This window comes from Crinia signifera, chromosome 1 (genome assembly GCF_055691185.1).
Source record: "Crinia signifera chromosome 1, ASM5569118v1, whole genome shotgun sequence".
Taxonomy (NCBI): domain Eukaryota; kingdom Metazoa; phylum Chordata; class Amphibia; order Anura; family Myobatrachidae; genus Crinia; species Crinia signifera.
In genome coordinates this window covers 170128418-170152522 of record NC_139217.1, presented here as the reverse complement: position 1 = coordinate 170152522, position 24105 = coordinate 170128418, and the positions used below count along the sequence as shown (strand labels likewise).

The following is a 24105-nucleotide window of genomic DNA, read 5'->3' as shown; positions in this document are numbered from 1 at the left end:
CAGCATAGGGTGGGTGTAAATGGTGATAACAGAGAGAGCTACTGCTTTTGCAGAAGGACTTGTTGGGCAGTGCATATACAATGATGTGTAAGGCACAGAATACTGATAAAGAATTGCATTCCCATACTGGTCGTAATGTGTATGCAGCTGTGCATGCATAGTTTGTGACAAATAGGCATTCGTTTTTCCTTTTCAACATGTACTGAATTTACTGATTCTCACCTTGGCTGAGCAAACAATCTGGTTTGCCTGTCGTTTTGACAAATGTTCAATGGTCTTCACCATTACCTGTGGATCGGCATTAGCCAGGTGGGCAAGAGTAGTGTAACCTGCATTGAAAAGTTGCTTGGCACGGGACTATGGAGTAAATAATCGGACATTATTAGAAGGTTATCTTTTAACAGCATGTTGTTTTTTGTCTCTATTGTAAAATAAACAAAATTTCACAAAAATATATCACCATTTTTGGTAATTTGTGGGTAATATGCAACAACTGCCTAATTGCAAATATGACGCAAAACTGCAACTTAACCCAAAAAGCAAATACATAATCTTGCAGTTACATCTGAAAAGGTTTCACAAAGGTGAATTCTGTGTAACAATCATATTGGATTGTGATTTTTTTAAGCAAATATGAATATTTGCTCTCTTGAGGACAGGTGCAAACAGTGTTGGACTGGTGCATGAAGGGACCAATGGGGGAATGCACTGATAGGAGCCCATGCTATATGACCGGGTGTTTCTTCTGTGTCCCTGTGGGGCAGTCCAACCCTGTCTGCAAGTGCCTGCTGATAATGATGAGTAGCAGCAAACTATATACATATACTAAACACGTAAATGCGGTCACCTCTCAAGGGGTCTTATTCTAGTTCACTCTTTCTGACAAAATCCTTCTTAGATGGACAAAACCATGTGCACTGTAGGTGGGGCAGATGTAAAATCTGCAGAGAGAATTAGATTTGGGTGAGTTATTTTGTTTCTGTGCAGGGAAAATACAGACTGCTTTATTTTTACACTGCAATATAGATCTCACTTTGAAGTAAAACCCCACCCAAATCTAATTCTCTCTGCACAAGTTACATCTGCCCCCCTGCAGTGCACATGGTTTTGTCCATCTAAGAAGGAATTTGCCTCTAAGAGTGAACTAGAATAAGGCCCAAGAGGAGTACAACTTTACTTCCAGTTCTCTAACAGGACCATAGTCTGTCAGTTTAAAAAAGGAAATATAATTTATTTTCGCATTTCTAATAGATTTGATTTAAAGGAAAGCAGAACAAACTGATCGACAAGGGAGCTACTATCCGAAGTTCAGGGTGGGAAACACTATATCACAAAATTAGATTTGTTACTGGGGAGCAGATGTATTAGGGAGGGGGGGGGGAGTTTGCATGCCCCCCCCCCCTTCAGTGAACAAGATGTTAATACATCTGGTCAATGTCCCTTCCTGCTTTACCTCGTTAATGAGGCGATAAGCACCGCTATATTACATCTACTCCTATGTTCTATACTATTTTTTTCTTCAGGTTTTAATTAGGACCCTCACTTTATACACACTTCTGTGTCCTCCATGTTTTAAAAATGTTTTAGAAGTTACAATAAATAGCGAATCCCTGCATCCTGACCAATTTCCCTGAATACACCAACCTAAAACTGGCAGCCAAAATATGAGTTTACACATATAAGAAGCTATTCCTCTATTATTCAAATACAGTTATAGTTATTGCAGTTTGCAGGGGCCGTTAAGGTTAAACAGAAAGGTACGAATGGATAGCAAGTCACTGCTTTGACCCAACACATTAAATTATGTAGCATATTGGATATAGGCACTTAGGGGGGTATTCAATCACCCTACTGAATTGGATAGGCACCCGCCGCTATTCCCCCCCCCCCCTTAAAAGCAGTCGGCCCCGTTTTGCCGAGAACAGCCATGGATTGTCGAGCTCAAGGCCATATCGCGACGATCCATGGCCGTTTCTTGCAGACACATCCCCTTTTTGGCGCTTGGCAGGCAGGACATTGAATCCCTCCTGCTGAATATCAGAACGAGCCAGGGTCAAGACTGTCGGGATGTCTAGACAGTCGTGACCTGGGATTGAATACCACCCTTAGAGGGATATTCAATCCCGGGTCACTACTGACGGGCTAGCCCGATAGCTGCGAACTATGCTGTTCTCGACCAGCTCGCCTGGAAATCCGCAGGTGGGATGTCCCACGTGCCAAATGCCGAAAAGGGGGCGTGGCCACGAGATATGCCCGTGCATCGTCGAGCTGCAGCCGGAAGCTCGACAATCCACGAATGTTCCTGGCAGAACGGGCCCGACTGCTTCTAAAGTCAGGCCCTTCTGCCAAGATCCCTCTTGAATGCTGTCGGGAAAGACAGCATTGAATAGGGCCCGGCCGCTATTTCCCCTGACGGGAATAGCGGCAGGAGATTGGAAACCCCCCTTAAAGTTTGTTCCATGTAGAACATGTAAAATTGTATGGAATAGATAGGATAGATGCATGTTATAAGTAAACATTTTATCTACTTAATGGGTTTATTTTTCTGTATATTAAATATGCAATAGATTTCTTTGATAAATGTGCTGAACTTATACAGGGTGAAGCAAAGAAAAAAAACCTCCCAGTTTTTAAAGGCTAACAAAAAAAAGACATGGTAAAAATTATTCAAAATGCTAGTACATAACCTAAAAGTGCATGGAATACAATTTATTTTCAATTAGTTTTGAATATGATATCATCCAGGCTTTCAGTCATGTTACACATTTGTAGTTAATTTCTGAAGTTTTGCATCGCTCAATGGTCATTTCTGACATTATCACTGTAATTTCTTGATGAAGCTCACTCACATTTGTCTGGTTACGTTAACAAGCAGTTTTCGATATTGGGTAAAAACAATACTCATCAGCTTCATAAAAGGCCTCTACACAGCCAAAGGGGCCATCTGAAAGCTGAGGTCTACAGACATCAACCAAGAACCATTAATGCACTTAAGGCTGCTATGCACCAAGAAATGATCATATCACATTCTAAACCAATTGAAAATAATCTGTATTACATGTACTTTTAGATTATGTACTAAAATGTTGAATTGCATTTACCATGCCTTTTTAGTTAACCTTTAAAATCTCAGAAGATATTTTGCCTCATCCTGTATTTCTAAATATCACTTTCTGAGAAACATTTTCCCACTAACTAATCTATCTTTAATACCGGCTGTTGACAATTTACCATTTATTATTATTATTTTTTTATTATAATTTGATTAATGTAACTTCATATCTATATATATGTTTTACTAACCTCCAAAACACCAGTTACTTCCATTAGTGGAATTAGCTCTGATTTCACACAGTAGCTGAGTTTTTTGGTGACGTCCAGAAGCAGAGCTTTATATGCCCAGAATTCATCTAACTCCTTTTGTGCAAGAACAAAACAGAATATTCATGAATCACAACAATAATTAAAGTAATATTGTCTAAAACAAACTTTATTCACTTGTTTTCTTTTGTGGTAACTACAATGCACTCAATACAATTACAGATTTAGGGTTTGGCTGCAGTTAAGATTAAGGTTAGCATTATGGGGCTGACATTTTGAATTAAAATAAAGTTGCAGTTTATCCATAACAATAGGTGGCATGAGACATGCATTGGTTCCTCCTATCAGAATTCCGACTCTTGTCTTTTTCTACCCTACAGAGAAGTACATGAATTGCCAGTGGCAGTAGTCAGCATTAGGGATGTGAATCATTTTGAGAAAAATTCAAAGTCTGTGGTGCGATCTGTGCAAACATGTATGTAGACACATCTGTACTAATCTGAATAAAGCAGAATTACTAATGCCGTTAGCACCTCATATATTAAAGTTATAAATGTTACCTCACAGAAGTGCAATATACAGGAGGAGAACGATGCAGAAGAGCTGAGCAGATTTTGAACAAAACCACGAGGCATGTTGAATTTTGCAGACACGCACCAGATATCTAGCTCTTTTATCAAGGCATACAGGACGAAGGACAGATAAAGCCGATTCACCACTCTGTCATCTGCACTCTACAAGTAGAAAATATTGAACAACATTTAGTCAAACATAATTACATGCTACATTTATAATGTTTCTTGCAAGACAGCTGAAAATCTATATTACTTACCATACGAACACAAAAACACATTATGGCACAGGCAGGGCCGGCTACAGAAATCTTGGGGCCCGGTACACTGATACCTCAGCGGGCCCCCTAACCCCGCCCCCTTGAGAAAAACATTTTTTGGTATACTGCATGTTGACTTTTTTTGTATTGTTACAAAAGAAACATAATTGATGTTCACTAATGCTGAATAAATAATCAGAATAAAAACCAGGGGGGTGCCTTTATAAACAATTGCTAGGCACTGCACTGCCGCAGCTATGCTTACAGCCCCATAGCTCCTCAGAACCTTGATGCCCCTCACAAGCTTGAGGCCCGGTACAGGTGTCCCCTTTGACCCCCCTGTCGCCTGCCCTGGGCACAGGTTCTCAAACTCAGTACCTCACACAGTGCATGTATTGCAGGTCTCCTCAGAGAATCACAAGTGAAATAGTTAGCTCCACCTGTGGATCTTTTAAAATGGGTCAGTGAGTAATGAGTGCACCTGTAGGGTGACCTGGAAAACGTGAACTGCGTGGGGTCCTGAGGACTGAGTTTGAGAACCCTTGCATTAAGGCAAAGTTTCCCAAACTTCACCATTACAGTCCAGGTTTTATGTCTAACCAAGCTTGAGCACAGTTGACAACTATGAACCTCAATCAACTTGATTGAAACATCTGGGCTTAAGCAAGGTTATTGTTTAACACCAGGACTGTAATAGTAGAGTTTTGGAAGGTCTGCATTAGGGTAAATTTTGTGAGAAACCAATTAACCTAATATGGTGAATATTGAAATATCACACAGGCCCTGGTAAGACTCAAACATGACCCCAGTAGCCTTAAGGCAGCAATTATAACCACTGTGCCAATTAAGAATTCTAGGCACAACAGACTATTGGGTACATGGTAATAAAGAATTTAGGATGCCTGGTAAATGAGGCTCTGTGTCATGTTTTATAAACCCAGTGAGTAAACCAAAGATACGCAGTATGAATGACAATACCCCAAATTCTAGCATAGAACAGTCTGGTCAACAAGAGAAGATCTACAGTATTTTTCCTCTACCTCCCCATGGCAGCCAAACATGTGTTTTCCTCCTTATAGGTAGACATCTGGAAAGGAAAAGAAAAGACACTTCCCCTATATAAGGCCCGCCCCCTAAGGCTCTGTGTCTTTTTTTACCTTTCCAGGTGGACAGGAGGCTTACCCTGTGAAAAGCTGCCAGTCTTCCCCTCTGCCTAGTGCAGCAGGGGTTTAGACCCATGGTTAGATAGAGGCGTCCCACTACCAAGTGTAGTTGGGAGCCTGTCTGCTATGCATCCCGCTGCCTAGTGCAGTTAGGGGTGTGTAGAGTGCCGCGTTAGCAGTACCTGTAAGCGGCCCTGGCGGGGGTCCCCTCTTCAGCTTAGTGTCTGGCGGAGGTCAGCGGCATGCAGCCGCATGAGTGAGATCCAGGAGGTGCCGGAGGCTTGCACGGGTGCTGGGGTCACAAGCGTCGGGATGCTGGCTCGCGGCATCTGACGTCAGCAGGAGGAGGAGGGGACGCTATGCCGGGGCTGCGGCGGTGAATGCAGGGAGCCGGCGTCTGACATCATTAGGAGGCGCCAAGACGATCAGAGCTCCCTGCTATTTAAACACGGCGTGTTTGGCCGCATAGTGCAGTGGTTTTTCCAAACTTCACAAAAGCAGACTGGTAAGACCCTGATGCAGCAGCACTGCTGGGACTTTCTTTTATATACATCCCCTCCTGTGGCCGACATAAAAATGTTTTTGCAGTGCGGGTTAGCTGTATTAATTATGGAGGAGGAGAGAAGGCAGCCATCCAAGTCAGGGTAAGCCTAGGAAATGTAGTAGCAGATATAGTGTGTAATGTCAAGTGCTAACAGTAATAGTGGGTTGCTGTATGTTTAGGTCTGAAACTGGCAAGGAGAAGGCTAAAGCCAAATCCAAACATAAGAAGGGATACTCTGCCAAGTGTGCACTCTGTGATAAAGTTCTACCAGACAAATGCACAGGATCAGTATGTGATAAGTGCAAGAGACAACCCCTATTGGGCCCTGATCAAATGACGGACCTAGTGTCCATGTTAAGAAAAGCCCTGGCGGATACCTTCATCACGAAGGATGACCTGGCGAAGATGTCCCTTAAGAGGCCTAGGGAGGTGCTATCCGAGGATTCGGACGGTTCAGCAGAGGGCCCAGTACTGGGGACGGAGGAGGATGTTGAGGAAGGAGAGGTCATCCAAGAGAAAGCCGAACTGGATTTTAATCCAGACCTGTTAGAAAACCTGTTGGGGTTAATTAACAAATCCCTTAACATTGAGGACCCTCAAGAGGAGGGCAAGTTACAGGATTTATTGTTTAAGGATAAGAAAAGGAGACCCAAAACCTCCCCCTTATCCAAAGCCTTAAAGGAGGTAGTGTGTCTAGGTAGGAGTGGTCTAATCCTGACAAGAAAGTGGCGGCACCGGTCAGGGTGGCCAAAATGTATCCCTTCAAGATGGAGCAGATTAAGCACTGGGAGGTTGCGCCCAAAGTGGACGCAGCAATCGCCAGAATCTCTAGAAAGACTACTCTCCCATTAGAAGATGCCAACATCTTTAAAGAAGAAAAATGGAGATTACCCTTAGAAAACAACACGTGACATCAGGGGCGCGATTAAGGCCTCTTCGGCGATTGCAGTAACCTCTAGAGTTCCGAGGTCGTGGTGCCAGGATCTCGAATCAGACTTATTGGATGGAATTAAAAGGGCTGACTTGCTTAAAGTGGTGCAGAATATGCAGGTGGCAATAGAGTTTATTTGCGATGCATCCTTGGATGCAGTAAGACTATCAGCCAGAGCTAACGCGAGCACAGCGGTCACAAGAAGGGCATTGTGGCTGAAGCCCTGGGCGGCGGATGCACAATCCAAGAATAAATTGGTCTCTCTGCCCTTTCAGGGAGAGTATATCTTTGGGGCCAAGTTGGGTGATATCATTTCCAAACTCTCCGGCGGAAAATCAGTATGGCTCCCGCAGGATAAATTGCCAAGAAAGCCATTTAATCGCTCCCAACGTTTTCAAACCTCTGACTTCAAGGAGGCTAGAACCTATAGGACAGGCAGGGGATATAGAAGAAAGAATGTGCTCCTCCACAAGGAAGGAGAGGGGGAAGGTGGCGCTGTGACCTGTGTTGGTTCACTAGCAGCTGCTGGTGGATGTCGGGTTAGTCAGACCCGAACTGTGCAATACAAATAAGAAAAAGGGGGAAGCAGCGCTGACTATGTGAATATGTGTGATAACGATTGGACTGATTGTACAATTTAGAAACAATACATTTTATTATATGACATGACCAATAAAAACAATAAATCAAACCGGTACAAATTGTAACTGGCTTTTTTGGGGAATTTAAAATGCAATATGAGGACTGTCCATTCCTATTGTGTCTGGGGGCAGGACCATAAAGTGCAAATGCATATAAAGGGTTTTGGATTACCGTCCACCTGTAGATAGGAGGCTGGGGTGTGTGGTTTGTCTCTCCCTGGGACTCAAAGTTGGAGTTTGGGCCGAGTCACCTTTCAAAAGATGTTATTGGAGTCCTTCCAGGTGGTGGGCAATGTCCAAAGTGTGGCAAAAGGGGTCCAAGAAGAAAGGGTCCAAGGCTGGTCTGGAACAGTCCAATAAAACTCGGTGTGGGCAAACACCTGACGCGTTTCGCCGTCTCAGCGGCTTTATCAAAGGTGATAAGGTAATGCATCTGAAGGGTTTTTATACCAGACTAAACAGGAAGTAAATTGGTCACATGATACACAGTTTGACACATAATCAGTCCAATCTGTTCATAAAATATAATTAAAGTATGTGGAGGAGGCAGAAAATGACATAAGTAATAAGTTTATATTTGTTAAATAACGTTTTTCTAAATAGCAATTATAAAATAAAAAGAAACTAAAATAATCCGAAAAAATAATTCATTGGTGGACAGTGGTCACATGTTGCGGAGTAATGCATTAAAGAGACAAGATTTAATTGGTAGAAGCATTGTACTAGCTAGCTGTAATGCGCCCGTATTGGTCCGGGGTATAAGGTAAGGAAGTGGGGCATGATTCAGGAATCACTAAGGGCGGAAGCAATGCACCCGTGCTGCTGCTTATTATTTACGAGTGAGCCGCTCACGTGATCACAGGGGATATAGAAGGCCTTGGTTCGGGAAGCGTAGTTCCTTTCGAGGTCAGCGAGGCAAGGAGGGTAGATTTGACTTCCGCAGTTTGTCACAATGACGCCAGGGACAGAGTTGGAGGCAGACTACTGAAATACCAGAAAGTCTGGCTCCGATCTACTCAGGACAGGTGGGTCTAAGAGATAGTTTCCAGCGGATATCGTATCGAGTTTGTCAAACCGCCTGGGGACTGGCAAGAAATTTCACCCATTCCAAGATGCCCACAAGAGAGAAGGGCTCTATTGGACAGTTTAAAAACTATGATAGCGCAAGGAGTGGTGGTAAGGGTCCCAGTAGCTCAGGAAGACCAGGGGTGGCAGTCCCGGTTCTTCGTAGTGAAGAAGGCCTCGGGAGGCTTCAGGACCATTCTGGACCTGAGAAGGTTAAATTCCTACGTACATGTTAAAAAATTCAAAATGGAGTCGAACCGTACAATCATACCGGACATCAGGCAGAACTCGTTCCTCACCACCATAGACCTAAAGGACGCGTATCTGCACATTCCGATTTGTGCAGACCACCAGAGATTCTTGAGATTTCGACTAGGGGGAGTTACCTACCAGTTTACAGCGCTCCCCTTCGGGCACTCCATGTCCCCAAGGACATTTACAAAAGTGCTAGTAGTCCTTATTGCCAATCTCAGGCAAGAAGGGATCGCGGTCTGGGCATACCTGGACGATCTCTTGATAATGGCCAAGACGGAAGAGCTGGCGCTGAGACATACTCAGAGAGCCATACAGTATCTAGAAAGGCACGGATGGATTATAAATGTAAAAAAGAGTTAACTAAAACCGGCGACGTTAGTGAAGTACCTGGGGGTCATGATAGACACCAAAGTAATGAAGATAAGTCTGACTGTGGAAAGAAGAGAAAAACTAAGAAAGGAAGTCCGAAGTCTTTTGTCAAGACTGGTAGTGAAATAGGCGGATTGCATGAAGATATTGGCAGCGGCGCAGGACACGGTCAGGTGGTCAAGGTTCCATACAAGATCGCTCCAGAATTGCTTCCTGTCGCAGTGGGACCGGGACGGAAGGAATCCCCATCAGAGAATCTTCCTATCGAGAGGGGCTCTAGCAGACCTCAGATGGTGGTTAGACACAAGTAGGCTTCAGCAAGGAAGGTCTTTCTTAGAGAGGAATCAGGTGATACTACAACCGATGCCAGCCAGACAGGTTGGGGGGTGGTCTACGCAGGCAAGGCAGTGCAGGGTGCCTGGAGAGGCGGAACAGGACGGTTGCACTCCAATATTAAGGAAATGTGAGCTGTCACTCTAGGCTGTCTGCATTTTCAACATCAAATGTATCAAAAAGATGTACTGGTCAGGTCAGACAATCAAGTGGTTGTGGCCTACATCAACAAGCAGGGAGGCACGAGAAGCAGAAGCCTCATGAGGGAAGTCTCGGAGCTGCTGCAATGGGCCACGGTACAAGCACATTCTACTAGAGCAGTGGCTTCATCTTGGGCCGAAAAAGAAGCAGTTTCGCTCGAGGAACTATGTTTGGGCCTCAGCCCATACATTTACTAAGCACTATAGAGTAGATGTAGGATCAGCTAGCGATGCAAAGGTGGGAAGAAGGATCCTGAGCGCAGTGATTTAAAAAAATAAATAAAAGAGAGAGAATGAAAGAAGACATTGCGGGAAGCTCAACAAAAATTAATTGAACGGCCCGGATACGGAGTGAAGTCAACTCTGTAGAGCAGGGGTGGCCAACCAATCAGCGATGAAGAGCCAAAAAATCTGTTCTGGTAAGACAAAGAGCCGAAACGCCAGTTTCATCTATCCGGTCAGTGCGCCATATCTTTCAGTCTCACGTGCTGTTCACCGAGAATGGGATGCGCATACATGTGAGACAATTGCGCATCCCTGCAATGAAGATATGGCATGCTGGCCAGATAGATGAAACTGGCTAAACCTGTAGCCGCCACTGATGAGGAGTGGAGAGAGAGATGGAGACCGGAGAGAGAGAATTGGAGAATGGAGGCCGAGAGAGATGCAGAGCAGAAAGAGGGAGATGGAGAACAGAGAGAAAGAAATAGAGAACGGAGGGAGAGAGACGGAGAACAAAGAGAGAGGGAGAGAAATATGGAGAGCAGAAAGAGAGAGAGAAGGAGAACAAAGATAGAAATGGAGAGAGAGCGGAGAGAAGAGCGCAGAGGGAGAGAGAGCGGCGAGAGAGAGAGAGAGAGAGCGCAGAGAGAGAGAGAAAAGGAGAGTGGAGAGAGATGGAGAATAGAGAGAGACACAGAGACAGACATAACTGTGTGTGTGTATATATCTCAACTTTAACCCCCACTCTACCCCCCACCCCCAGTACAGGTATGACTGGGTTCCTTTAAATCCCCTCCCCCCTTTGAAGCCCCTCCCCCTTTGAAGCCCCTCCCCCTTTCCCTCTCCCAGTCACCGCCTCCCCTGTAGCTATAGGAGCAGGTACCTAAGGCAGTCGCGGACCTGTCCCCTTGTCAGCCGCAGACCCGGCCATCATCCGTCCCTGTGAGTAGCTGGCCCGATGAGGCTGCTCCTAGAAACAGCAGGTTGTTGTCGTCAACGTAGCACCCGCAGCAGCCGCTTAAGATATGCATGCCTGAGCGTCACTAATTTGTGACATCAAGTCCGGCAATAGAGGAAGTAAATGCCGGGGAGAGACTTTGAGGGGACTGTCTGGCACAGCTGGACAGCTGCTTGCTGCGGGCTGCTTCATTGTGTGGCTTTAATGAAAAAAAAAAACATGGAAATGACAGTAGGGGCCGGGGTGCCTCCCCTCCTAATTCCACCCCTTACAGGTTACACCCCTCCCCTGACTAGGTTACCCTGTGCCTGCCACCAGCTAAATCTGTACTCCTGCCCGCATCCCCTCCCCGGCGCCGGCTATCTCCAGTCACTGCCCTGCTACCTCACATCACAGGAGAAAAACATATGCGACTGTCAGAGTGCGATAGGGCCACCAGCCACGACACCCTCTGTGACAGCGCTGCGGCACCCCAGGGAGCTGCGGTGCACACTTTAGGAACCACTGGGCTAAAGAAAGACGTCTTCCTAGGCGCTGGGGTGATGAGCCGCACATTGTGAGCGGAAAAGCCGCATGCGGCTCGTGAGCAGCGGGTTGGCCACCCCTGCTGTAGAGTATCCTTTTTTTGTATATATAACAAAATACTTGCTTATAGATATTCTGTTATAAGAGTTTGTGTTACTTTGCCCACCCAGTGAAGTTAACTGCTAGGGTATTACCCATATGTTTAGCTGCCATGGGGAGGTAGAGGAAAGTACGGATTCTTACCGGTTAATACGTTTTCCTCTACTCCACCATGGCAGCGTATTTCCCTCCACTTATGGGATAGTATATTATTTTTATTGTCGTTACTATTATTATTATTTTATATTGTGCTGTGAAGTAATAGTACGTAAGCTTTATAATTCAAAGACACAGAGCCTTAGGGGGCGGGCCTTATATAGGGGCAGTGTCTTTTCTTTTCCTTTCCAGATGTCTACCTACTGTATAAGGAGGAAAACCCATATGTTTGGCTGACATGGTGGAGTAGAGGAAAGCGTATTAACCGGTAAGAATCCGTACTTTTGTTGGTTTATAAATTCAATACACTAATGCAGTGGTTCCCGAATGGTGTGCCGTGGCACCCTGGAGTAACTTGGAGGACTTGCTGGGTTGCCCTAGTATGGTGGTCTAGGACCAATTCAAGTTACAGTAATGACCAATTTAATAGGAAAATTGTGTACAACAAGATGTGAATCATATCTATTACCACATAAATGACCCCAAGGATGATATATAAACACATATTACTTCATTTAATATTTCTTTCCGATTTTAATGAGAAACTTTTGCCCTAGGGATGCTGTGAAAAACTGGTCCTTGACCACCAAACCAGGGCACCCCAGCAAGTCTTTTAAAGCAGCCCATGGTGCCATAGCACACAGTTTGGGAACCACTGCACTAAAGTATTGTCTACAGACTAAATATACTGTAAAAAATGTAACCGAAAAAAACAGTACCTTTTTTACAGTTTGACCTGACACTTTGCGTGCAAGGAAACTTTCAGGCACTCCTACACTTCCAGCCACTTTCTGATCCACAGGATCGAGTTGATTAAACTGAAAAAATATGGAAACAATATTTTAGTAAGCCATGATAACAGAAGGTTAGTTAAGCATGTAACATTCTACAAAACTAAAGTATATCTGCATTGCCCATGTGTAAATGTTCAGCTCCCGCCCTCCCGTGAACTGAAAATATATTGCATGCACAGAAGATACATTCTGCACATACGTTATATTTACAGTGATTTCTACCAAATAGATAATTGAAAACATGATGCATGAGTCTGTGAACAGGGTGGGCGACACCAGTACCCAAAACTCAGCGGCCAAAGTGTAAAACACACCCTGCACCCAATTATAGATGCTCCACTGACCTTAGCAAAACCTTCAGTGCTAAACTCAAAGTACAGTAGAAGCAAATAGAGTATATATATATATATATATATATATATATATATATATATATATATATATATATATATATATATATATATACACACAGGTCGAGTATCCCGTATCCGAATATCCGTTATCCGAATTATTCCGAAATACGGACATTCCAGAAAGTGAAAAAAAAATTTTTTTTTGCTAAAAACTCACTGGGGACATTTGAAACAGCATCACTGGGGACATGATATGTAACTGGCACTATATATGTGCAAGACAATGATTGCTTGGCATTCAAAATCAGTACTGAGATAGTACACACATTTTGTTTCACATTTTGAAACCTTGTTTTTTGAACAATTAAAATATATTTGTGTGTATTTTATGTGGTAATAAAATATATTTGTGTGTATATTATGTGTTTATACAGCATAAATGCAAGATACTTCAAAATACATCATTGAAATATTAAAATATTTCCGAAATACGGAATAATCCGTTATCCAAAATTCTCCTGGTCCCGAGCATTTTGGATAAGGGATACTCAACCTGTATATATATATATATATATATATATATATATATATATATATATATATATATATATATATATATATATATATATATATATACACAGGTCGAGTATCCCGTATCCGAATATCCGTTATCCGAATTATTCCGAAATACGGACATTCCAGAAAGTGAAAAAAATTATTTTTTTTGCTAAAAACTCACTGGGGACATTTGAAACAGCATCACTGGGGACATGATATGTAACTGGCACTATATATGTGCAAGACAATGATTGCTTGGCATTCAAATTCAGTGCTGAGATAGTACACACATTTTGTTTCACGTTTTGAAACCTTGTTTTTTGAACAATTAAAATATATTTGTGTGTATTTTATGTGGTAATAAAATATATTTGTGTGTATATTATGTGTTTATACAGCATAAATGCAAGATACTTCAAAATACATCATTGAAATATTAAAATATTCCGAAATACGGAATAATCCGTTATCCAAAATTCTCCTGGTCCCGAGCATTTTGGATACGGGATACTCAACGAGAGAGAGAGAGAGAGAGAGAGAGAGAGAGAGAGAGAGAGAGAGAGAGAGAGAGAGAGAGAGAGAGAGAGAGAGAGAGAGAGAGAGAGAGAGAGAGAGAGAGAGAGAGAGAGAGAGTCTCACTGGTATAGATGTCCACAAACATTGGCTACAATGTTTCCTGCTCTGTTTAACGGTTGTTGGTGTTGCAACTCGGCTGTAGGTTATTTTGGAGGGACTGTGTCAAGCACAACTTCCCTTTAGTAAGGAAGTTATTTCCCTCTTTTCATTAGTTTTAAGATATTTAGCTCCCTCAGATCCCTCTTTTGGGCTCCTAAATTTGTATCCTGGACCATTATCCTTTTATAGAAAAATCTTTGTTTCTTAACAGTGTACTAGCAGTTGTACCAGTTCAACTCTTCTCTCTCAAGGAATGATTTACTATAATATATTATTATATGGATATGGAAGACGTACTAACAATTTCAGTGCCACATGGTTTCCTTGGCTTAACATTAAATCTTCTGCTTCTTAAGCATCAGCTTTAATCTGAAATAAGGCCACATAGGTAGAACACTTCCCCTCCCCCTTTCACATTTCTTTCCTTTTTGCTTCTCCTGTTTTTCTTTTTGTTAATAAACTTGTTCTCGTTTCTTTCCTTACAGTTTTTTTTTGTTATTTTTGAATATTGAATTACATTTTGACTGTATTTCATGATTTAATGGCTGATTTAATGTCATTTAATGTAACACCTACAGGAGAACCTACTTACTGGTCTCTGCCTCAGCATATAGTATATGATTTTTTTAATTGCTTATCTTGAGTCCTGTTGGAGAAAGTGTTCTATATAAATAAAACTTACTTACTTATACATTGCTTTGCTTGTTGTTAAGAATCCTAATAAACATATAGGGGCAGATGTATTAAGACTTAACAAGAGATAAATGCAAGGGTGATAAAGAGAGATAAACGTCCAGCCAATCTCCTGCTAACTGCCATGTTACAGGCTGTTTGAAAAAAAGTCAGTAAGGAGCTGATTGGCTGGACGTTTATCTCTCTTTATCACCCTTGCAATTATCTCTTGTTAAGGCTTAATACATCTGCCCCTGTGTTTGAAAAAAGCCAGTTAGGAGGTGATTCGCTGGACGTTTATCTCTCTTTATCACCCTTGCATTTATCTCTTAAGGCTTAATACATCTGCCCCATAATGAGAAAAATTCTACAGAAAAGTGAATTGAAAGTGACAACATACACTAAAAAAAAACAAAAAAATGTAGAAAATATTTCCATAATGCAGAAATAGGGTCTGTAATCTAAAGGGGTGTATACACGGAGAACTTTTAACAGGAGATTTTGACTAGATAGTCAAAATCTCCTAGAAGGTTAGTCAAAATCTCCCTATTTTTCTCCTGCTTAGTCAATATTGTCTAGCAGAAATTGCTTAGCATAGATTGACTGTGCAGGCAAGGCAATTTTGACTAGTTCATAGACTATCATTGCTTAAACAAAATTGCTTAGTCAAAATCTCCAGTGCATCCAGCCAAAATCTCTCCCAAAAATGCTTAGTCAAAATAGTCCATTAGTCAAAATCTCCCCGAGTGTACACACATTAAGAATTCCTAAAACCAAAACAGAATTGCTAATTTGGTAATAATGTCATATATACAGACCTTAAGGTCAGATTCTGGAGTCAGAAAAATGCTGATATTTACAAAAAATGGTCAATGCTTTTCAACTGTGCATTCTCTAAAAGTCGCACAGGACATGTGTCCCAGACATGTGTCCTAGATGCACAGTTGTGAGGTGCCTGGTAACAGGAATACATTAGAAATGCGCTAGGTGGTAAATATCCAAATGTTTCCTCATATGGGGTAAAGAATGCTTCTTACATTTACCCTCAATATAAACCAGACTGCAATGAGAACACTCTGACGTCACTAAAGGTTGGAAGATAGAAGCGCATGACCTCTCATGACTGAATCCATACATTTCACAGTGATAGGTACATCAACATGTACATTATCTGTTGTACCTGTCTAAAATAAATCATCCAATCTGGGTTGATCTGAGCTACCATTTCATATGGGGTCACCAGGTACAGGAGATGAAAGTGGTTCTGAAGGACTAGGCCTTCCAGGCCTTTTCTCAGATCACTGTACAACACATCACAGTAAGATAAATCAATTGATCCTAAAAGAGATTATACATATTAGTGACTCACTTAAAATAAAAGTAAAGAATAACACAGATACAAGTCCATAACTTTAGATCGGATCACATTGCTCACCTTTATAGGTTGCCTGACCTAGTTTTGTGACCTGGAATTCTTCTTGCTCTGTTTCATGGCACAGTTTGCTGCATATAAGACCTTTTTTTACTAAATACTCCAATGATTCCTTTGTTATGTCCCACAGCGATTTTTCTTTACACAAATGTTGTTGTTGCACACTGAATAAAGTACAACATGCAAAGTTGTAAATGTCCTTAGCGGTTTCTGCAATCTGAAAAAAAAAAAAAAATTATAATCTTATTTGGTACGACTTATTAATTGCAACAGCATACTCCGATTCAAAAGGGTGTATAATTTTACTGCTTAACAATAATAAAAATGCTTTTAAAAACAGGCAATTTAGCGATTGTAAACTTTATCATCAACATTATACTTTAGTGGCACTAAATAAGGCAGAAAAAAAAACAGGATTTACTATTCAATTGCAGCTGTTTTAGGATGTTTTTAGACATGTTTTGCCACTGCAGGCTTTAAAGTTGAAACTGCATCAATGAAACAGGACTAAAAAATTGTAAAAAAACAGCCACAATTTTTACAAAACACAGAACGGCGATTAATTTGCCGAACCATAATGGATTTTTGGACTGTTTTTTTCTTACTGTAAAAAGATCTATAGTGGAATTGAATATCCCCCTAACACTATATAGTATATGTTTAATAGATACCTTCAGCCCAACTAGTGACAGCAGCATACTTTGGAAACCTTTTCCACAGTCATACATCAAGTTGCTGTAACAATTTTCTAGTGGTTTACTGACCAATTCCTGAACCTAAAATGTTAAAGAAAACGAAAAATAAAACATGTAAGCTATGAAGGAACAAAAGTAAAAAACTTCTTGGTAGCATAAAATTGGACTGTACAAAGGTACCATCAACATACTATTAGATTAGCTAATTTGCAGTACTTTATTTATTATTGTTTATGTTTTTAGAAACTTCAAATATATACAGTTTCAAAAGCAGATAATTTTCTATGTAAAGACCACCGCAAAACCTGAATAAGAGAATCACCTCTTTTCACACATATATGCTATGGAGAACTCAAAGCTTCACACTAGGGAGTCATACCATTGTATCTACATTGTTGTGACCAATATGGGCCTAACGGTGGTATGGTGGACACTTTTTTCCATATCTGGTGGGAATGTCCTGTAAACCAGCAGTAAGTCTAATGACAGAGGTTACCTCTTGCACTTATCCTAATGAATGCTTTTGTTGCATGGCCCCTTGTATTCAGCTTCGTATGAAAGGGAAAGGGGAATGGGGAGGTAGACCGGTGCACAGGTTTGCGTTTTTTTTTTAAAATTTGGTTAGAGCAAGTACATTATTTATCCGCAATAATGTCCTATTGGAGAAAATGCTTAATTTCTCAGATAATTTAGATGTGGAGGTGCACCCTTGAGAGAAATTTGAATATTTGGAGGAAAAGAAGAAAAACGGACTCTCTTTTTTTGTTGGGGCACTCTTGTATGGAGATTAATCAACGTAATCTCTGTTTATGATGTTTAATTACAGCAGTGGTAAGTAGTCGGTGGGACGATGCTAAAGACCCACTCTGTCAACGCCCCTAATGTTGCAGTCAATGCTAGTATCACAAATTAAAAGGGGTGAGGGGGTGTAGAGGTTGAGATGAAGTGTATTAAAAATTAACTTTTATTTTGCACCTCTAAAATAATTACTAGACAGTCATATATAATTGTCACACAAAAAGTCAAAAAAATTTATTTAGTAAAGTACACTTGTAAGTCCGTAAGCCACACAAATGAAATTTGTAGAAAGATAGCTTCCTGTCTCCAGCTCAATGATTTCTAGCTGGAGAACAAGTATTATGTTTAAGCCTGTCAACATGCAACAAATGTATCCGACAACCAGCTTCCACAAAAGTATAAAAAAGGCAAATGTTTCAAAACACAGGCTTCCACACAGTGTATAAGGAAACAATGTGTCTGATGTAGCATGAGATTCAGGCCTGTTGTTTGAGGTTAATGAGGCAATTCCAAGATTTACAAGGATGCGGTCGGAATCCTGGCGTTCAAAATCCCGACGGCCGAAATCCCGGCACTTTGTCCCTCTGCATTGTGGACAGCAGTTTTTTCTTCTTTTCACCTCCGAAACCCACAATACAGAGCACACTCACCCACAATACCTATAAGAGTCCATCAAAATGATCTTGATGGCAGCTGGTAAATCATGGGACTTACAGGAAAATTGAGAAGGGTGACCGCTCTAACATCCAATGTGAACCCCCCACCCTATTCTACAGGTATATATAGTCAGGCAGCAGCAGCTCTACCATGGAATCAGTAAGAGGTTTTTCTTCTCCTATCCCCCAAATCCCTGAGCAAGTTTCCCACAATACCTTAGAAGCCTACTATTTATTCTAATAGTGGAAGCCAGCAAGTGTTTTCGGGTATCTTTTGACATTGCCTCATTAACCTCAAACAACAGGTCTGAATCTCATGTTACATCAGACACATTGTTTCCTTATACACTGTGTGGAAGCCTGTGTTTTGAAAACATTTGCCTTTTATACTTCTGTGGAAGCTGGTTGTTGGATACATATGTTGCATGTTGACAGGCTTAAACATAAAACTTGTTCTCCAGCTAGAAATCATTGAGCTGGAGACAGGAGGCGATCTTTCTACAAATTTCATTTGTGTGGCTTACGGACTTGAACTTTACTAAAAAAAAAATGTTTTGACTTTTTATGTGACAATTATATAGGTCTGTCATATTTATTTTAGAGGTGCAAATTAAAGGTTAATTTTTTTTTTTTTTTTTTTTATTTCCACTTTATTTTATTGTTTTTTTCCTTTTTATCTTTTAATTACATCTTTTAAGGAAAGTAAGCATTTTGGTTCACAGGGATCCGACACATTAACATACATTTACATTAGTATACAAGCAAATAAACAGAAGGAAAAAAACAAACAAAAAAAAAGACAAAAAAAATACAGAAATTTCCTCATACTCCTAGCCATTCACCTTTTACACTTGCCCATTAAATACCGGGATACCTCAGAGCATAAGTATCTATTATCCAGGGAGAGGAGTGGGGCTGGAGCTTAGGGTAAAAATCCCTTCTTTTTTATCTATTGCTGGGGAGCCCCGGCCTCCGGCCCCTGTGATAATTCCCTTATCTCCCTACCTTATTGGCCGGTACCGGTGAATCCCAACATTCAATTCGCACGTATCCCCAGATGTCCGTCCCTACCCTCCCCCCCTATCTTCTCTAAAGGTTAATTTTTAATACACTTCAACTGTGGTAGGTTTCCTTTATGAAAGATATTACCTGCCTATTAAACTAAACCGTGGCATGTGTACAAACAGATGTGGGACCTTTGATTCACTTCCCACTATTCATCTTATTCAGTAATCCCTCCATGATACGATTTCTCTGCTTTAGAATTGTCCTATTCTTTGCCTATTCTTCCACCTGCTCCCACTTCTCTCTTTACCACTGCAGTTTCTTAGGGTCTCAACTATATTTTCGGTACTTGTTTCCTAGCACGGCGCCCGCGATTTTGATTGTATTGATCGCGGCCGCAAAAATCGCGTAGATCGCATCGCATGCCATCGACGCGATTTTTACATTGGAATCAATGTAAAATGGTTCCTGAGACCCAATTTTACATTGATTTCAATGTAAAAAGCCCCAAAACCCTAAATTTTAATTGAAATCCCCCCTCATGGTTGAAATGGCCCCCCTTTGTTAACGCCACCCCACTATTGACGCCAACCCGAAGCGTGGCGAGCACAGTGAGCCTGCGAGGGGCGGCGGTACGCGTCCTCCGACCTTTTAATACCCCCACTATCCACGTCGAGTTGATTTTATAAAGTGTGGCGAGTGCAGCGAGTCACCGCACCCGAAGCGTGGCGAGCGCAGTGAGCCCGCGAAATGCGGCGGTACGCGTCCTCCGACCTTTTAATACCCCCACTATCCACGTCAAAATGATTTTATAAAGTGTGGCGAGTGCAGCGAGTCACCGCACCCGAAGCGTGGCGAACGCAGTGAGCCCGCGAGGGGCGGCGGTACGCGTCCTCCGACCTTTTAATACCCCCACTATCCACGTCGAGTTGATTTTATAAAGTGTGGCGAGTGCAGCGAGTCACCGCACCCGAAGTGTGGCGAGCGCCGCGAGGGGACGCGCATAACTTCACAGGTATACGCGTCCCCTCGTGGGGCACTCTGCACTCGCAAACGCTTCAGGCTCGCCACACTTTATAAAATCAACTCCACGCCGACGTGGATAGTGGGGGTATGAAAAGGTCGGAGGACGCGTACCGCCGCCCCTCGCGGGCTCGCTACGTTTTGGGTTGCCGTCAATAGTGGGGTGGCGTTAACAATGGGGGGCATTAAGCATACTTAATACCCATGAGGGGGCATATACAATGAGAAATTGGCCATATTGGCCCATTTCCCATTGTTCCCTATGTAAAATCGCGTTGATCGCGTCAATCGCATCGCATGCCATTATAATGGCATGCAACCGACGCGATCAATGCGATTTTAAACTTTAAAACTAATTTAACATTGTTAGGAAAATCGCGTTGATCGCATCGCGGGCCATTATAATGGCCCGCGATGGACGCGATTTTCTATTTACTGGCAATTAAAGTTGGTAATTGACAGAAAATCGCATCCATCGCGTTGATCGCATGCCTTAAGTACCTTAACTTAAGGCATGCGATCAACCCCGACGGGCGCCGTGCTAGGAAGCAATTACCATATTTTCTATTTATATCTAATAATTACTGCTGGCTTACTGTTTATTATCTGGATTTTAATGGTCTTCTTAAAATATATATGCAAAAATCACTGTATTTTACTACTGTTTTCATTGTGGATTTGATTAGGTATCCTAAATATTTCAATTTGTAATTATTTGTCCCCTACACTTTGTGACATGCGGTGCCTTTAAAAAAAAGAATAAAAAATACATCCAAAGATATCTTCCTCTACATGAATGAAATATTTAAATTGCAGTATACACCCTTTGCCTATATGTGCATTACCATTTGTCTGTCTTTTTCCTGTACAATAAGGATACTCTCTCCTGAACTGTCGATACCGGCTCGGCCAGCACGGCCAATCATCTGCTTATACTGGGCCCTCTTGAGGAAATCTTTCGCAACATATGGTGCTCGTAAAATAACTCTAGAAAAGAGTGTAAAGTTATTAAAATTGATAAACAAAATAATTAATTTTCATATAATCTGTATATAGGAATTTAGGCACAATAGATCACCTATTTAAAGTGGCGATGCTGTCCTTATGGGCCCATTTAGCCCATTAACATAATGCTGTTTAATAACATTCGCCGAAACAGACAATAGATGGAAACCCTTGCTATCCATGACTTGCCTCAACAACAACAGGAAGCATTATTACTACAGGTCGGCTCTCCGAAATATTTAAAAAAACGTGTTTTTTCGGAATATTTCGGGGTGTTTTTGCCCCCCCACCCCTTATTCTTATCTTGTCCCCCGATGTCCACAGCGGCCTCCTCTCGGATCCTCTTCAGTGGCATTTCCAGTCCCAGGGGTGCATTGCGTGAGTGGGCATCACCAGCGAACCCGCACAATGCGCCCCTGGGACCGGAGATGCCGCTAAAGAGGATCCTGAAGGCTGCCGTGGACACTAGGGTAAACCATGGACATCAGGGGACCATTGTGGCACCAGGTAAGTATTGAAAAAATATATATTCCAAAATTTTAAAAAATCCCTTATCTATAATGCTTGTAGTCCTGAGCATTTCGGATAAGGGATACTCAACCTGTATTACAATTATTTTCCAGTTCTGGGGTTTCAAATTTGAAACTCCGAGCAGTAGCTTCTCCCTCATTTTGTATTTAAATCTTCTACATTGTGATACGATGCCGAAGATAGAAACAAAATAAAACTAGAAACTTTTAAATCCCAGCATTTATACAGTAGATGAGTTAATGTTCCTGCCGAATTAGGGTTCAGGATTACTGATAGAGGGCATGGGTCATTAGATCGACAAAATTACGGTCGACATGCATTAGGTCGTCCCCTAAAGGTTGACAGGCCTTAGGTCGACATGTTAAAGATTGACATGATCAAAAGGTTGACACAAGCTTTAGGTCGACAATAAGAAGGTCAACAGGTCGACATGAGTTTTTCACTTTTTTTGTCCCGAATGTTGACATGGACATAGTATCTGGGAACCACATATGCTCACCATGCTACGCTTCGCACACTATTCTATTCTCCGTCCACGCCCTAGTGGATAGTAGCACATAAATTAGTGCCCGTCTGCACATGTAGGCTCATGTCGACCTTTTGACTGTCGACCTTCCCAATGTGTGTGTAGATTTTTTGACCCTGTTGACCTTATCCATGTCCACCTAAGGCCTGTCGACTCAATCCATCTTGATCTTAATGTACCTAAAACAGCACCTCAGCCAGTAGGGCTGCTGCAGAGCTGCTTAGCCCAATGCTACCTGTACATCCACCCTGAGCTTCCTACGGATGCTCGGGGCAGGACTAAACCTCATGGTGCAACCGTTCCCGCCCACTCAGCATAACATCATGCCACTTGTTCAGAGGCAGGGCCGGCAAATAGCCATAAAAAATAAAAATGCTATATTACTGCTACATTTATCATAATTCTGTTAAAAGTGGACAACTCTTTACAAACATTTAAATCTTTCCATTATATCTCAGCAAAAGCAAGCCTGCATTCTTTTTACATTGTACGTAGCAGTGTATGACGCACCTTCTGGCAGGCAGATTGACCCCAGCAGCTAAAGTAGAGGTACAGGTAAGGAGACAGAGGACTCCAGCAGAATAGGCTTCTTCCACCAGCTTCCTCTCATCACTGGTCAGTCCACTGTGATGGTAAGCAATTCCAAACGGAACAGTGCGCTTTAAAACAGAGCATATTGTTCCATTTCCTGTGCTCTTCAGGTTTTGAATTAAAATCTTCTTTTCTGCTTCTCGGTGACTCAAGTATGATCTTAAACCAACGAAAAAAAATAGTTGGATTAATTAAATAGTCTGTAAGCACAATTTTAAATAGTTTCATCACAAGTAAAATATAGTATTTACAGTAATAACCTGTTGAAAACAAAGTGCATGAATTTCAACATATGTATAAAGTAGTCTGTGCAGCTGTGTGCTATAAAAAGTCAAAATAAAGAAATATAAAATTAAGCTTACTGTAGATAATGATAGGACTAGTTAATGAAGCAAACTTTTCAGTAACAGATATGCCCCATAAGATCTGTGATCCCAAAATCTGCCCAACGCCAGGGATTACGAGATAACAAACATGTTTGATTTCACCTATTGGCCGATCCCAAAAGATGAGAGGGATTTGCAAGTCACATACTGTTAACGTGATCATTTCCATTATTCCCCATCTGATCATGAATAAATTATGGCCGCCGATCAGTGTTTTTGATCAGTGGTTCAGGGAGCTGGGGAAATGGGGTGCATATGTATGGCCCACATTAAGTAGATGAGGTCTTTGTGTATGTTTTTAGTTTATTTATGCAAGTAAAATAACCAACCCAAAAGTTCTGTGAAAAGCACAACAAACCCCATGTACAACCTAGGAAGATTTCCCTCCACCAGTATGCAGCTGGGGCTCTGACTCATCGGAATTACAAATCAGGAAAACTCATTTACTAACCAACATTAAAAATAGCAAGAGAAGAGTATGAGCAAAAATACCAATAAAATAAGACAATAATATTGTGTCTTCCTAGGTGTTTGTAAAGCTTTACAATACCATGTGTGCTGCATCACATTTTTATATAATATATATGAGTTTATAATATCACAATCATTAAAGATAAGAATCCCATACTTGTTGAGATATTTACAAATCATTTCAGCGACATTTTCACAGTTCTTCTTTGTAGGACAGAAGACCAGACAGGAGTGATTTGGTATGACCTCTGTCACCAAGGCAATGATGTGGTCTGGATCTATTCTAAGCATGTTACTTGAATACTAAAATAAAAAAAAAC

At 41.6% G+C, this 24105-nt stretch overlaps 1 protein-coding gene across 2 annotated transcripts in view; it reads right to left on the bottom strand.

Annotated features, from left to right (window-relative positions):
• Positions 1 to 24105, bottom strand: part of HELQ (helicase, POLQ like) — a 44882-nt gene that overhangs the window by 581 nt on the left and 20196 nt on the right. For both annotated transcript variants that reach the window (XM_083176677.1, XM_083176684.1), the window contains 10 exons: positions 23943 to 24088; positions 22848 to 23087; positions 21121 to 21262; positions 16770 to 16874; positions 16102 to 16315; positions 15847 to 16004; positions 12334 to 12432; positions 3882 to 4055; positions 3304 to 3417; positions 223 to 357 (listed from right to left, as the gene is read on the bottom strand). In XM_083176677.1, coding sequence (XP_083032803.1) covers positions 223 to 357; positions 3304 to 3417; positions 3882 to 4055; positions 12334 to 12432; positions 15847 to 16004; positions 16102 to 16315; positions 16770 to 16874; positions 21121 to 21262; positions 22848 to 23087; positions 23943 to 24088 — 1527 coding nt within the window. The remainder of the gene's footprint in view (positions 1 to 222; positions 358 to 3303; positions 3418 to 3881; positions 4056 to 12333; positions 12433 to 15846; positions 16005 to 16101; positions 16316 to 16769; positions 16875 to 21120; positions 21263 to 22847; positions 23088 to 23942; positions 24089 to 24105) is intronic.